The sequence below is a fragment of the Panthera tigris genome, chromosome F2 (genome assembly GCF_018350195.1).
Source record: "Panthera tigris isolate Pti1 chromosome F2, P.tigris_Pti1_mat1.1, whole genome shotgun sequence".
Classification (NCBI taxonomy): domain Eukaryota; kingdom Metazoa; phylum Chordata; class Mammalia; order Carnivora; family Felidae; genus Panthera; species Panthera tigris.
The window spans coordinates 42,876,604-42,891,967 of NC_056676.1; the positions used below are offsets into that span (position 1 = coordinate 42,876,604).

Sequence of the window (15,364 nt, forward strand, 5' to 3'; positions counted from 1 at the left end):
CATTGGGACAGAGAGGAATCAGTGCATTAATTTCCCCTCGACACCGTTGAGAAATGCTCTTTTTCCTGTGCAAGAGCCCAAAGCAGCAGATGCGCGCTGCCATGCAGGAGGAGGGAGCTTGTGCTGTTGTAAAGTGAGAATGTGTGTGCTCTCAGCCAGTGTTTGCTGATGGTACTATGTGGCAGCCATCTCATAGCAGAGAGCAAATGTTAGGATTTGGGGAAAGGCAGACCGACGTATCAGATTTTAAAACGGACTGGTGAATCTCTGTTAACAGTGGATAGCTGCATGGTATTTTCTTTTTAAGCTCGTGAAACTTAACAGCTGTTTAGCGAAGTAGTATTTTCATATATGTCCGTTTGACAGGTTTAATAGCAAATTTTGCGGTAAGTGGCTTTCTGAACAGGCCTCCCTGGCTTGGGCTGTAACAAGAACTGCGTTTGCAGCAAGATTCATTGAGGGTCTTTCTGCTTTCGTGTTTATGGGATGGGGGAGTCTGGCTAAAGCAAGGGAAACTGAAAGGTATGTTCCAAAGGAAATTCCTAATATCTCTACCAGAGTGTTCCTTGGAACTTGTTATTAACCAGTTCAGGGAAAGATACATGGGGGAAGCACGCTGTTTAGCAATAAAAACACATTAGTACAGTCAGCTTACTGTAACCCTATATTGGTGAATGGTAATTAAATCTATATATCTCTGGCTTTATAGTTTTCTGCAGCTGACTTTCTGGAAGATTTCTGCACTTTGTCTGATTCAAGGAAGGCCATATTCTCTCCCCTGCCTCTGGAAGAGGCTGCTGTGCCTTGTAATAGCTTTTTAATATCACCAGATCGAAGACAAATGCTTCGCTGGTTTTATTGGCAGAAATAAAACACTTCCTATTACTCTTATGTTGGGGGTCCAAGTCCTAGAAAACTAGAACTTTACGAGGCTACAATCCTATTTCCTTTCATCCCTTTTTTCAGTTCTTCTGGATCGTAGGGCCTCAGAATTACTAATGTCTAGGGTTACCCACTTTGTATTTGGCTCCAAAGGGGTTTAAACTGCATTCGTCATGATTTATCTGTGTTTTTATTGATTACATGTGCTTGTTATGGCTGCTGACTGGGCATGCGCATTTGTGGCTGAGTCGCAGATCTGAGACCCCTGTTCTCAAAAGCATCTACCCTCACGGTCAGCCTGGCATCTTTAGCTAACAAAGGGACCAAGAGCAGTCTTATAGCCTCTTTGAATTTCAGTACAGATTTTGCAAGCCAAGGATACAAAGTTTGTCTGAGGGTTCATGGTTGATTTCATTTATTGGAATGTTAATCATATTGTTTTACTTAAGCAGCATGTAAGGGAGCTTTACATTTATTTCTCTTACTCCCATCATGATGTAGGTCAAAAGTCAGTTACATTTGGCTATATGAACAAAGATGCCTACAAAGAACAGTAGGAATTTAGGCTACGTTGTTTTATACACTCAAGAAACTTGGAAGGAATAAGGAAATCCAGAAAAACGGTTAGTAGAGTGAGCCCAATTAATCTTTTTAGAAGGTAAACTCAAAAACTGCTCACTGATAAACAGTAAAATGTCAGGGACACAAAATGAGTCAGCCTGCTGGCTCACTGCTGATGGGATTAGGAGGGGTAAGAGAGAGAAGGTCGCTTGATATCTGTAGAGTCAGGGCATGAGTGATCCGGTGTGGCCAGTGGGAGGAGAAGGGTCTATTGGTAGACCTTTCCCAGCAGGGTGTCACCCCCACAGCATCTCGGATTCCTTCCCAGAAGGGGACTGCCAGTCAGTGTGCCACTTACCCTGCTCTCATCACCTCACTAACCAGCTGTCTCTGTACTAACTTCCAGAACCAATGGGAAGAAAGGAAATTTCATGTACTGACTTCTTTGCCTGGCTGTCAGGATTTGCCTCTTTCTTCAGTCCTCCTCCCTTGTCTCTAGAATGCCCATGCCTTATTCAGGATGACATGTTCAATGACAGAGACATTGGAAATGAAGCCTCTTTAACCATGTCTCCTAGAAAAATAGTGATGAAGCTATTGGATACAGGGTGAATCCTAGTCTAAGTTTGTAGGAGAGGTGGGCCTGGGACACTCTGCTCCCTGTCTTAGAGTTGGACCGGTTCTGGTTCACTCCTGTATGGTTTTTCCCAGAAGTACAGGTAAGTATTATGATTTAAAAAAAAAAAATGTTTAAAAAGGCGTCAGGTAGGTAGCTTTTTTTTTAAGCTTCTTATTTTGAAATAATTATAGACTTACAGGATGTCACAAAAATAGTACAGAGAGACCCTGTTGTGTCCTTTACCCAGCTTTCTACAATGGTAACATCTATGACTATAGTATATCAAAACCAGGAAATTGCCACTGGTAGAATCTATAAACTTCATTCGCATTTCACCAGTTTTTATTAGGGACTTTCAAAAGATTTCAAACTCTATGGAATTGTTTTTCTAGTGAGTAAAATTGAAGGTGCAGTGGGAGCAAAGGTTCTTCTCTGGTATCTTCCTTTCTTTCTATCTTGCCCTCCTGTCTCCCATCATGTGAAAAGTAGATACTAGAAAACTTGCATCAACAAATACAGTCTGAATGCTTACTCTAAAAAGCAATACGTTAGGTTCCAAGGAGGATACAAATGCTTATAAGGAAAAAATGGTCTTATATCTGGGAGTTATCTGCTTATACAGAAAGGTTCAGCTCAAGACAGTACATATGACTAAGCACATGAAATGTATTCGGCACTTTTCTTTGAATTATAAAGAGAGGAGAGCTATTCTTCAGCCTGGACACTCACTCCTCCCTAACCCATACACCTACTAGGTCTTAGACTTTTCCAAAACTAATTCAGGTATCACCTCCTATATTTCCTACCTATGTTTATGGAGTACTTACTAAATGCTAGATCAATGCTAGATCTTAGAGGCTCAAAGATGTCTTCTATGCAGGCCCTGCCCACATTGAGTCCACAGTTTAGTGGGAGAGATACACATTTTGAATATAAATATTTTGAATGATAATCAGTGCAGCAAAAAGAATGCATCGGAGGACAGGAGGCTGGAGACAGGGAGATAAGTTAGGAGACTGCTATGGTGGTTCAGGTTAAGGTAATATGGCCAGAAGCTAAGCTGCTGAGGAAGACTTAAGGGGAAAGATGGGTTTGGGGGATTTTTAGTAGTTAAATTTGTTAGCACTTAATGATCAAGTGGCTGAAGGGTTTAAAAGAGGGTGAGATGGCCCAAATGGTGCAGACGATGGGTGATATAAATGCCAGGCATCAAGAGTGGGCCTTCAGGGAGAGGAACTGACTTGGGGGAAAAGTCATGAGAAGGGTTTAGATATGTTGAGTTAGAGGTACCTATGGGCATCCAAACTAAGAGAACTTATTAACTTATAGGTGAGTTCTTGCCATGCATAGTAATGAAGCCTTGAAGTGAATGACCTTCCCAGTTAGAATGTGTAGTAGGAGAAAAAGGTCAAGGACAGAGCCCTAGGAAATAAGCTTTACAGGGGAGATGGAGAAAAGAGGCCCTACAAAAAAAAAAGGTTGAGAAGGAGAGCAGAAATACTGGAAGAAGGGTGTTTGGAAAAGGAGAGGCTGCTCATGGTGTTAAATGTTTCAGATGTTACATATGATAGGAAATGAAATGTCTTCATTGGATTTAGGAGCAAGGGCATCCATAATGACCTTTGAGAGTTCAATTTCAGTTGACTAGTAGAAGGAGACAGAGTGGTAGATTCAGTAGTGGTTTTTGTATATGAACCAAGTAAGTGTTTGGTATAAGGTGATTTAGTAAAGTGCTAACATGGACTGTAAAGAAAAGCGTGACTCATATTAAAAATTTAAGAAAATCCACAATAGAATGTTAGAGCTGAAATGCAACCCCTTATTTTACACATAGAGACTTACAATAAATTGTCCAAAGTCATGCATCTAGAGAGGGATAGCCAGGACCAAGTTCCAGGTCTCTTGACTCTCTTTATGAAAGGAACTTACGGATATGCTACAGTTTAAAGGAGCAAATTAATGTCTGATGCAAGAAAGGTAATCATGAAAGTGATGAATCAGAGGCGTATACTTCTGTTGTGAAATATAACTACTTGTTTGATGAATCTATTCATTTGTTCTATAAATATTTATTGACAGGTATTTTGCTATTTGCTTAGTATATGAAATAAATAAAACACATTCCTTGCAGAGAACATGCTTGGTGAATTTTATAAAAGTAAAATATTATCGCTATTAGGTGATGTATAGTCCAGCGGGGTGACAGACACAAAAGCACACTGCATACAGTGCATTGTTGAAAAGGCAGCAAATAATCCTGCCTGGGAGCTGGAGACCGAGGAGCCAGACCTTGCATTATGACTGCAACTTCTCCAAGTGGAGAAAGCGTGAAAGGGCATTTTAGCAGAGGAAACAGCATGAGCAAAGTCAGAGAGGTATAAAGACTGTTCTGTGATTTCCAAGACTGGTACACAGCCTGTTGGGGCTTTGATATCGGGGTGAGGGAACAGCAGGGAGTGATCATGAAGACTCCCATACCCATAACACTGAACAATGAACAGTGGGGAAACAGATGTTACAAGCCAAGGAGTCATTCGATTTGGGTTTAAAATAACTCTAGTGGCAGCAAGGAACATAGGTTGGGAAGGGACCTGACTTTAAGGCAGGGATATGAGTGAGGAAGTGTTTCAAATGAAGGATAATGAGGTTCTGAGCTAGGTGATGATAAGTTGGAGAGGAGGGAAATTAGTCAAGAAAGAATTTGAAGGTGGAATTGCAGGCAGGACTTGCCAACTGTTCACCTGTTCTCCCTGAGAGAGAGGCAAGAATCCAATAGCACACTGCAGTTTCTAACTTACTGACTAGGGCAGGGAACAAAGGAAGATGAGGTTTGGAAGGGAAGATTCTGAGTGTGATGTTGGCTATTGAGAACCTATATGCATACGAGAAGTCTTGGTAGACCATATGCCAGATCTTGGACCTTGCTTCTGGTATTAATATAAATAATATATTCAATTATGGATCCCCCAGAAGCCCCTAAAGTAGTATAGCAGTTGGAGATGTATTCACAACTGCAATGAACAGAGAATCCAACTCACAGCGGCTAAAACAAATGGAGTTTCTTTTTCTCACCTAACAAACAAGTTGGCGGTGCTGGTGTTGGCTCAGCTGCTCAGTGATGTCAGGACCAGTTCTCTTGGATTTGCCCTCATGGTTACAAAGTAGGAAATGCAGCCCTAGAATTGTGGCCACCTTCTTGTCAGCTGCTTCTGTTTGGGTCTCTTTGAGTAGAACTGGGTCACGGGGCCTCCTCTGGCTGGAAGGTAGGCTGGAAGAGTGAGGAATAGAATTGTCAAGTTCACTTAAATTACAAGTTCATCATCCTATTAGATGCAATGCCCCCTTTTCAAAAATAATGCTTTAGGGTACATGCTTTATTATTCTGAAGAAGCATCATAGATAATCTGCTTATGCATATTTTCAATTAAATCAGTATGCTATCCTAACTGTAATGTAAAGGAGAAATTAAAGGAAAGTAATTTATAATAAAGTACTTCAAAATACATACGCAGGCATGACCCCACTAAATGGCATAATGAAGTAGTCCAGTGCTTACATAGTGAATGTGACAGCAGCAGATGTAGATGGCCCAGGGGTGTGGTGGTGGTGATTCCAATACCAGAAGCAGTGTAGTCATTGGTGTTTTGCTGAAGTGAACAGCCCACAGTAAAGTTCTGAACCAAAGACAGCATAGTCCTCCCTTGATATACATGGTAATTGCTTCTTTTTTTTTTTAACTTTTTAAGTTTATTTCTTTATTTTGAGACAGAGAGAGAGAGAGAGAGAGAGAGAGAGAGAGCATGAGTGAGGTAGAAGCAGAGAGAGAGGGAGAGAGAATTCCAAGCTCCATGCTGACATAGTGCAGAGCTTGACGTGGCTCTTGAACTCACAAACTGTGAGATCATGACTTGAGCTGAAATCAAGAGTTGGATGCATAACCAAAGGAGCCACCCAGTTGCCCCTGATAATTACTTCTTGAAAAAGTTCACTTGCATTAAAGCTGTACAAAAACTATTTTTATATATACAATAAAGTTAGGTTTAAGGTTCAGATAATAGGTTTTTCATGTTAAAAAATCTGTGTAGAATGTTGGAGAGTTCTTAGTATACATGACTGTACCCCACATCACAGTATGTCTACTATCCCTGGCCCCTGCCAAGTAATTACTAGTAGGATCCCTATACTCTCATGACAGCCAGACATGCTCCTCCTCCTACACGTATTTAAAATGACTCCTAGGGGTAGTATCATCCATATTGAAAACAACTGCTTAGATTAATGGGGCTGGACTCTTTGCATTCTGAACAAAATTGACGTTAGGTTGGCAAGAAAAAAGGGGAATGGCGATTGAATAGGTAATTAATAGTGCCTGCTAATAGTAGGAACTTAATTTTTGTGTCTTCTCCAAATTTTTGCACAATTGCTGACATGTTGTAGGTTCTCAGTAAGCTTTCTTGAATGGTTGAATGAACAATTGGAATATAAGCTATGGAAAAATGGAGGCCCAGCATTATTTGAATTGTGAATTAAATAAAGGAAAGGATGATCTTCCTTAAGATGGCTAAAGGGCTAATCATCATAAATCTAGGCGTGTTAGTAGGAGGAAGTGAGCTTTGACGTGCAAATGTCTGTGCCAGGATTTAAAATTTCTGGTCTTTATGTCTGCTACATGCTTTAGAATGAAGACTACGAGTTAAATTTGTATCAGTGAACCCTGTTCTTCAATGGAAAATTTAGGGGAAATATTTAAGTTTTCATGTAAGTAGTATATTCAGTCTTTAGAAGAAAAAGTGATACAGTTAAAAATCAGTGAGAGTTTCAGTCCCTAAATCTTACTCTTCTTTCATTGCACTTTCTTTTCATTGTGTTCCTTTCCGCTTCACTTAATCTATTCATTCTGCCATTTCTATCATAGCCTGAGACATTTTTAAACAATAATATTCTAGGAAAAATATTTAGAAATCGAAGCAAAGGATTTTGTTTTGTTTCCCCAAAATATAAACCTATTATTAGAGAGAAAATAATTCACAGTAGGAGTAAAGTTGGTTTTGCTTTAGTTTGCTTCCAGATTTAAGTAGAAAAGAATGAAAATGACATTATAAAGAATTTTATCTCTTTTTATGAAAAAGATAATCTGTAACTATGGATCATGAAGACAATATATGAAAAGCAAGTCATTTTCAAATAGTGCTCCCAATTTCCTTTGAATATATAACTTTCTGAATTCAAAGTCATGATACAGCATGGGTTTAAAAATAGTTGTTTAAGATTTTGAAGGGTATAATATTTAATATTTTTACAGTTTGAATTCAAGTAAAGGAACAATAACGTCAGCCTTTTGTATATAAAAATAAACAGTATTGTTAGAAAACATGCAGTTCAAGTTTAGACATTTCAAATGTCCTGTAATTGTTCAAGAGTGCAGGAGATTTTTTTTTGTCAGATTACTGGTATTTAGGAATTTTATTTTTTTCTAAAACAATTTTTTTTTAGCATTTATTTAGTTTTGAGAGACAGAGAGAGACAGAGTGCGAGAGGAGGAAGGGCAGAGAGAGAGGGAGACACAGAATCTGAAGCAGGTTCCCGGCTCTGAGCTATCAGCACTGAGCCCCACATGGGGCTCAAAACCATGAACCATGAGATCATGACCCTAGCCAAAGTTGGATACTTAACCCACTGAGCCACCCAGGTGCCCCTGGAATTTTAAACGGAAGAAAATCTTGAGTGCTTTTGTAAACAAATTGCTTGACTAATGCATCTCTTGTAAGCATGAGTTAGTTTCCCTCAGTGAAAATTCTAAGGAATAACCAGAAGATAATAGGTAGTGGCTTATTTGAGGATTTTGAGGAACCTCAAATGCTCTCCTTGCCCTGATGTGGAATCTGGGTGAATTCTCTGTGCTGAGGAGACAGGAGGTTGTGAAGATAAGAAAGAAACTTCCCTTCCTTTTTTTCTCCTTCCTCCTTCCCTCCCTTCCTCCCTCCTTTCCTTGCTTCTTTCCTTTTCCTGACTGCATGAGGAATGGGAAAAGTTCTTCATGTCCCCTGTTACAGTACCCTGGGGCATTTTGCTCCATGTGTGTTGGAGCTTCACCAGTAGACCTTCTCAGTCAGACCCTAAGGAATAATTCCTTCCTATCACTGCTGTATCTTCCACCGTTTCCCCCCTTTTGTCCAAAGCCCTTTCTATGTCTTTTCTTGGGTTGTTCTTCAGTGCCACTCCCAACTTCTTCACTGCGCATCAGTACCCTTTAAGCCTCAGGTCAAGCATTGTCCTCTTAATCCCCTCCTCCCCTCTGTTCTCACAGCACCTTGTCACTACCCCAGTTACAGTAGTTTGTACATTTTGTCTTCCTCTTTATACTTGGAAGCTCTTTGAGGATGTGGATATTCTCACACATTTGCATCTCCATGCTTAGTAGGTGATCAATAAAGTTTTGTTAAATGAATGGAGAGATGAAGTTATGACCCCAAACAGAATACGGTTTGCAATTAATAAAGAGGCGATGTTTGAGATGAGTAGTACTACTTGTATTTGTTGATCACCATAGAATTATTTTCTCCCTTTGCAGACTATAAAAGAATACTACGGTAGCTTGCTTAATTTTATTTCACTGAAATGACTGTGTAGGGATATTTGTAGTTCTGAACTAGGGCAGACTAATAGCCTTTCAGATCAACAAGATACTCCTAGTGATACCACAGGGTTCACTTGGGTCAGTGACGAACCAATGCTTTGTGGTAGATTAAAATGACGTCCAGTGATGGTATTCACGATTTTATCAAATTCTCTTTTGTTGGAAGAAACTATTCATAAGTTTATCACTCATTGTGAAAAATTGTATATTTTGATTTTCCTCAAATTGCCTGTGAGCTACTCGGACCATCCCCTGGTACTAATGTAAGATTTGGTGAGTAGGTCTATATATTTGTGTTATCAAAGTCCTTCTTGATTTCATACACCAAAATATTTCTACTTTTGGCCTATGTCTTTTCAGACTGAGGAGGGCTGATGAGAGAGAGAGAGAGAGAGAGAGAGAGAGAGAGAGAGCCCGCCCACAGGTGGGGGAGGAGCAGAGACAGAGGGAGACACAGAATCCGAAGTAGTCTCCAAGCTCCAAGCTGTCAGCACAGAGCCCGATGTGGGGCTCGAACTCACGAACCATGAGATCGTGTGTGACCTGAGCCGAAGTTGGAATCTTAACCAACTGAGCCACCCAGGCGCTCCTACATTGATCATTTTCATTTGAACTGACTCTAGGTCCAGAATAAATTTTTTGATGTGTGGTGATCACATATCAATTAATGTGTGAATTAGGAGAGCATTTCCTCAAGGTGTTCTTGATCATTGGCCTTTATATAGCCTCTGTGTTTCACTATTTTAATTTGTATTTTGAATCTGTATTTCTTGCTAGGAATGTACAAATTATGTATTGGATTCCATTATTTGTTTTTAAAGTTTTATTTATTAATTTGAGAGAGAGTGTGCAAGCAGGGGTGGGGCAGAGTGTGCAAGAGGTGTGCAAGCAGGGGTGGGGCAGAGAGAGATTCCTGAGCAGGCTTTATGCTGACAGCTTAGGTTCCCCCAACAAAACAGAAAATTTGATAAAATCATGAATGTACAGTCACTGGAAGCTCCAACGCGGGGGTCAATCCTGTGAGCCATGAGCTCATGACCTGATCTGAAATCAAAAGTCAGATGCTTAACTGACTGAGCCACCTATGCGCCCCTGCATGATTTGTTTTTAAATTACATATTATTTACAGTGTTTTTCTTGCATGGAATGTGATATAGTGATATCTTTTTCTATTTTTGTTACCTCTCCAACTATATACTGTTAGTAATAATTATTATTTTCTACTATTTATTAACAAAAACATATCTCAGTTGGGCTAATGTGCCTTCCTAAAAACAACAATAATAAAAGATTCTTGCAGTGCTCTGTTGGAGAGGTATATAATTATGTTCTTTAGCCAAGAATTACATCAGTAATTTTCAGATTATGTTCCAAGGAAAATCAGGTTTAGGATCAACTAATATCTATTTAGTGTTTACTTATGTCAAGTGTTCTTAGGTGATTTCTCATGTAGTTTGTTGTTTTGTGCCTTCAATCTTGTAAATTTTCTAAAGTACTAATATTACAGTCAAGGAACAAACTGATCCATTGAAAGTAACAAATAATCGTCTTTTAAATTAAATTACTTTTAAAAATAAGCATTTATTACATTTGTAGGATTTAAAGACAAAGTATAGTTAAGATATTACGAACAATACTCAAAGATACTAGTTTCTGTTTTAAAGTAATTACATCATGTTTTCATGTCAAAATTAATCTAAATAATCATATTAGAGAGCAGTTAAGTCTTATTATCAAAATGGCATGTTTTCTATTAATTCAATTGACGTATATGCAAAAAATGTAAAAATAAAAGATTCAGGCACTTATTTTATGAACATATCTTCTGAACAGAATGTGACTGAGGGATGATGTCCCAGTGGTCCCTCCAGGAGGGTTCCCTTCTCTTCCTGTGGAGCCTTTCCTTGAGTCTCTCTTGAGTTGTCATGTCTTCTCCATGGCTTTTCATGATTTCTCTTGTTCTTCTCTATGTTCTAGTGCTATGGTGTTGAGACTATTTGAGTACATATGTTATATTAGAGTTATTTGCTTCTCAGACTGCACTTGAGTGTCCATTGAATTTCTATGATATGTAAATGCATACAGCTTCCTGTAAGAAAACAATTTTTAATCCTCTGGCAAGTCTGTACTAGTTGGTCCAGTTACCTGGTTGATTGTACTTGTTGGTTTATCTGCTATCTGGGAATCACAGCACAGGCCGTTTCTACAAAACAAGCGTATGGACTAGGGATTCCTAAGCTCTCCTGTATCTCCACAAAATTGCCATTATATGATTCTAATCCATTACTAGAATGTATGTATTCTGAAATAGTTAATGTCTATGGGATGCTTAGAGAATTTTTAATGAGAAGTAGATACTTATGGTTAGTGTTAATTGATAAATATGTTATTAGCCTTTCCTTTTTTTTTTTGCACCAACAACACATTGAAAGAATGTACTTCAAGAATAAGTTGCAATCTGGTGAAATATTTTCATGGTTTAATAAAATTTAGCTTTTAAAAACAAGCATCAGTAATAGTGACTATAGAAACCAAGAGCCTATGCATATAAATAGTTCTAATAAAAAGGAAAGCAACGGCAATGTATAGTTTTCATAATTTTTCAAAACATTTTAAATATGATCACAAGTTTTTATTCCCTCAGCTTCTTTGTATAGGAGGAAAGACAAGACTCTAAGACCTGGAGAGATTAAGGGTTCCTTCATTCCCTAAATGAAAATGTACTGTACCCTATGCTTGCATAGGGGTACAATGATTGAAGGTACAGTGATGAATAATTTACCCTACTTGACTTTGAGAGTAGGAGAGGCAAATTTATAAACAAATATATTAGTTGGTAATGTTGTTAATTAGGGAAGAAGCATGAAAAATGGCGCAATTAACTCTGCAGTGGTGTTTGGTGAGACTCTGCACAAGAGGTGATTTTTAAAACATTTTCATTAAAGAATGAGTCTCTGGAGACCTTTACCAGGAGCAGAGGAGTAGGGTGAGGAGAAGGGCCTTGGGGTCAAAAAGAAGGAAAATATGCAGAGATCTAGAGTAATGAAGGGGCCTGGGTGTTGCAAGAACAGTGTCAAGTTCAATGCAGCTAGAGCATTACTGTCCCATATAAATATAAGTATGTAAGTTAAACATTTCTAATTTCATATTAAAACATAAAAGAAACAGGTGAATAATATTTTATTTAACCTAATAATTATGTTGTTTTTCAACTTAAATATGAAGTATTTGGTTTTAAAGATTAAATCAGGTATATATTTTACCTTAAAAAACATCTCAATTTGGACTAGTCCCCATTTCAAATGCTCAGTATATCTAGAAGCTTCCCTAAGATGTGTGTGTGTGTGTGCGTGTGTTTGATAGAGAGAGAGAGAAAGAAAGAGGAAAAAAGGAAGAAGGAAAGAGAGGAAGAGAGAATGAGAAAAAGAAGGAAGACATTTGTGTGCTCCAGAGGGGGAAGTAGAGAGATGAGTTTGAAGTGGTTGTTGGAGCCTTATTTTGAAAGGCCTTGTATGCTGGCTGAATTTGAAATTTACCCCTATAATATAGTAGTTCATGACTGCGATTCTCAAATTATCTCTGGTGAAAGACCAGTTTTTAAAATGTCAAATTTATTAGACTTTTGCAAAATACAATAGCAGTGAATTTGAAAAATGAAATAGAAGAGACACACAAAGAGAAGCACCACTTTTTAATCATAGGTTAGACAAAGGTACAATTACTCAGTCAATTGTATATAAAGATGTCTAAATCAGTGCTATCCAATAGAACCTTTTATGATGATGGAAATATTTTATCTGTGTTGCCCAATATGGTAGCTGCTAGCCACATGTGGCTATTGAGCATATGAAATGCAGCTAGTATGACTGAAAAGCTAAATATTTTATTTCATTTAAATCAGTTTAAATTGAAATAATCACATGAGGCTATTGGTTACTTTGCTGCACAGCACGGGATGTGTTTGCTCTTAACCTCTGTATTTATTGTAGATTAGTGAAAAACAGCTGTGGACTGGCATTGGCCCTCAAACCATACTTTCAGGCATTTAGAGCATGGACTCTAGAGTGAGAAAGCCTTTGTGTGTCTATGGCAAGTCACTTAATCTCTTACTACCCCAAGATCCTCTTTTATAAAATGAAAGTAATTTTAAGAAATTATCTCATAGAGGGGCACCTGGCTTGTTCTGTCAGAAGAGCGCGTGACTCTTGATCGTGGGGTCGTGAATTCAAGCCCCATGTTGTAGAGATTATTTAAGTAAATAAATATTTAAAAAAAGAAACAATCTCATAGAGTTGTTGTGATGGGGTTAGAGAAAGCGCCAGGAAAAGATAATATCTGCAGCGGCCTTGATGGACGAGTTCAATAGGCAGATAGGAGAGAGCATATCAGGTACAGGGAACTCTAAAACCCATTTGGATCATACGCTATTAAGAGGGAGGAGCAGCAGACAGTAGTTTCTGAGCCCTATGACTGCTACACACTGGTAACACTGCTTCTTCCTCTCTTTCCTAGTTGTTTTATTTTAACCTCTTAGCATATTTTAAAAAATGTTTATTTATTTATTTTGAGAGATCACATGAGCAGGTTGGGGAGGGCTGCGGGGAGGGGAGGAGCACAGAGAGAGGAGAGTGAGGATCCCAAGCAGATTTCACCGTGTCAGCACAGAGCCCAGAGCCCCTTGTAGAGATTGAACTCACGAACCCTGAGATCATGACCTGAGACAAAATCAAGAGTTAGACACTGAATCAACTGAGCCACCCAGGCACCCCAACCTTTTAGCATATTTTAAACTGGATTACTAGGTAACATGTGATTCTGTTGTTTTAATAAATACTGCATATTAAGCCAATCATTGTCTCTGTACTTTTTCATTCCTGAGACTTATGGTGCCTGCATTTGATGATGGAAGTTGGGCAGTGGTTGAGAAGAGAAGGGGACTCCTGTTTGAAAAGTAGTCCCTGGGGGACACCTGGTTAAGCTTCCCACTCTTGATTTTGGTTTAAGTCATAATTTTATGGTTCGGTTAGTGAGTTCGAGCCCCACTTCGGGCTCTGTGCTGACAGTGCAGAGCCTGCTTGGGATTCTCTCTCTCCTTCTCTCTCTGCCCCTTCCCAGCTCATGCTCTCTCCCTCTCTCTCTCCCTCTCTCTCTCAAAATAAATAAATAAAGCTTAAAAAAATCTATTATAAAGAAAAGAAAAGCAATTCCTGGGTTATGAGCAGATAGCTGTGAGATTCTTTCCCCCTAAAACATTTTTTTTTTTTTTTTTACTTACATAGATTATTTTAAGAAGAAAACCATCTGGAAAAATCAATGAAGTTCCTTCTCCTCACATTTGTTGGTGTTGTTCACCTTTTATCCCTAAGCTCTGGGAAAACGATATATAAGAATGACATCTCTCAGAGGACTTTTCAAGAAATAAAAGAAGAAATAGCCAGCTATGGAGATGTTGCTAAAGCAATCATCAACCTTGCTGTTTATGGTAAAGCCCAGAACAGATCCTATGAGCGACTGGCACTTCTGGTGGATACTGTTGGACCCAGACCAAGTGGCTCCAAGAGCTTAGAAAAAGCCATCCAAATCATGTACCAGAACCTGCAGGAAGATGGGCTGGAGAATGTCCACTTGGAGCCGGTCAAAATACCCCACTGGGAGAGGGGGGAAGAATCTGCTGTGATGCTGGAGCCAAGGATTCACAAGATGGCTATTTTGGGTCTTGGAAGCAGCGTTGGGACTCCCCCAGAAGGTATTCTTTGTCTTTTCAAGTCAATCTGCTGTGTACTTTATAAAACTAACGTCATGTGATTTAGTTGATTATAGTATGCATGATTCGTATTACAATTTAGATGATAAGAAGGAAGATAAAAATCATTCTCATTCCACTGGCTTAATGAATTCTCTGCTCTTTACTTGTTGTTCTTCCTTCTTCCTTTCTTCCCTTTCTTCTATTTCTTTCTGAAAGAAAGCTGACTGTGTAGGGTTGCCTTTTAAATTAAGATCTACAACTATTGGTCCACGATATCTATCAGCCCTATCGCTTAAAAACTTATAGCTAGTACAATATTAGTTTCATTCTCCAGAGCATGGAGATAAGTGTGCATAGGATAGAAAAACTATAATTTCCTCCAAGCAACCTCAATGTGCAGAAATTTTTAGAATTAACGAATTAGGGGGGCTTCTGGGTGGCTCAAGCAGTTAAGCATCTGACTTCAGCTCAGGTCATGATCTCACAGTTTGTGAGTTCAAGCCCCACATTGGGCTCTGCCCTGGTGATGTGGAACCTCCTTGGGATTCTCTCTCTCACCCTCTCTCTGTGCCCCTTCCCCACTTACGTTCTCTCTCTCTTAAGATAAATAAAGTTAAAAATGTTTTTAAAAATTAAAAAAGTGGTGTGCCTGGGTGGCTCAGTCTGTTGAGCATCTGACTTTGGCTCAGGTCATGATCTCATAGTTTGTGGGGTGGGGCCCTGTGTCGGGCTCTGTCCTGCCAGCTCAGAGCCTGGACCCTGCTTCAGATTCTGTGTGTGTGTCTCTCTCTGCCCCTCCCCTGCTCATGTTCTGTTTCTCAAAGATAAAACATTTAAAAAAAAGTTTAAAAATTAAAAAAAAAAAAAAGAATTAATGAGATAGGGAACAGATTTTTACATATGGAATTGATTTAAGTTA

The 15,364-nt window shown here is 38.9% G+C and overlaps 1 protein-coding gene across 3 annotated transcripts in view; it reads left to right on the top strand.

Moving 5' to 3' along the window:
• The window catches only part of CPQ (carboxypeptidase Q), a 447,986-nt gene that overhangs the window by 91,484 nt on the left and 341,138 nt on the right, over nt 1-15,364 (top strand). For all 3 annotated transcript variants that reach the window (XM_042972841.1, XM_042972842.1, XM_042972843.1), the window contains exon 2: nt 13,979-14,445. In XM_042972841.1, the coding sequence (XP_042828775.1) occupies nt 14,013-14,445 (433 nt within the window). In that variant the 5' untranslated portion in view covers nt 13,979-14,012. The remainder of the gene's footprint in view (nt 1-13,978; nt 14,446-15,364) is intronic.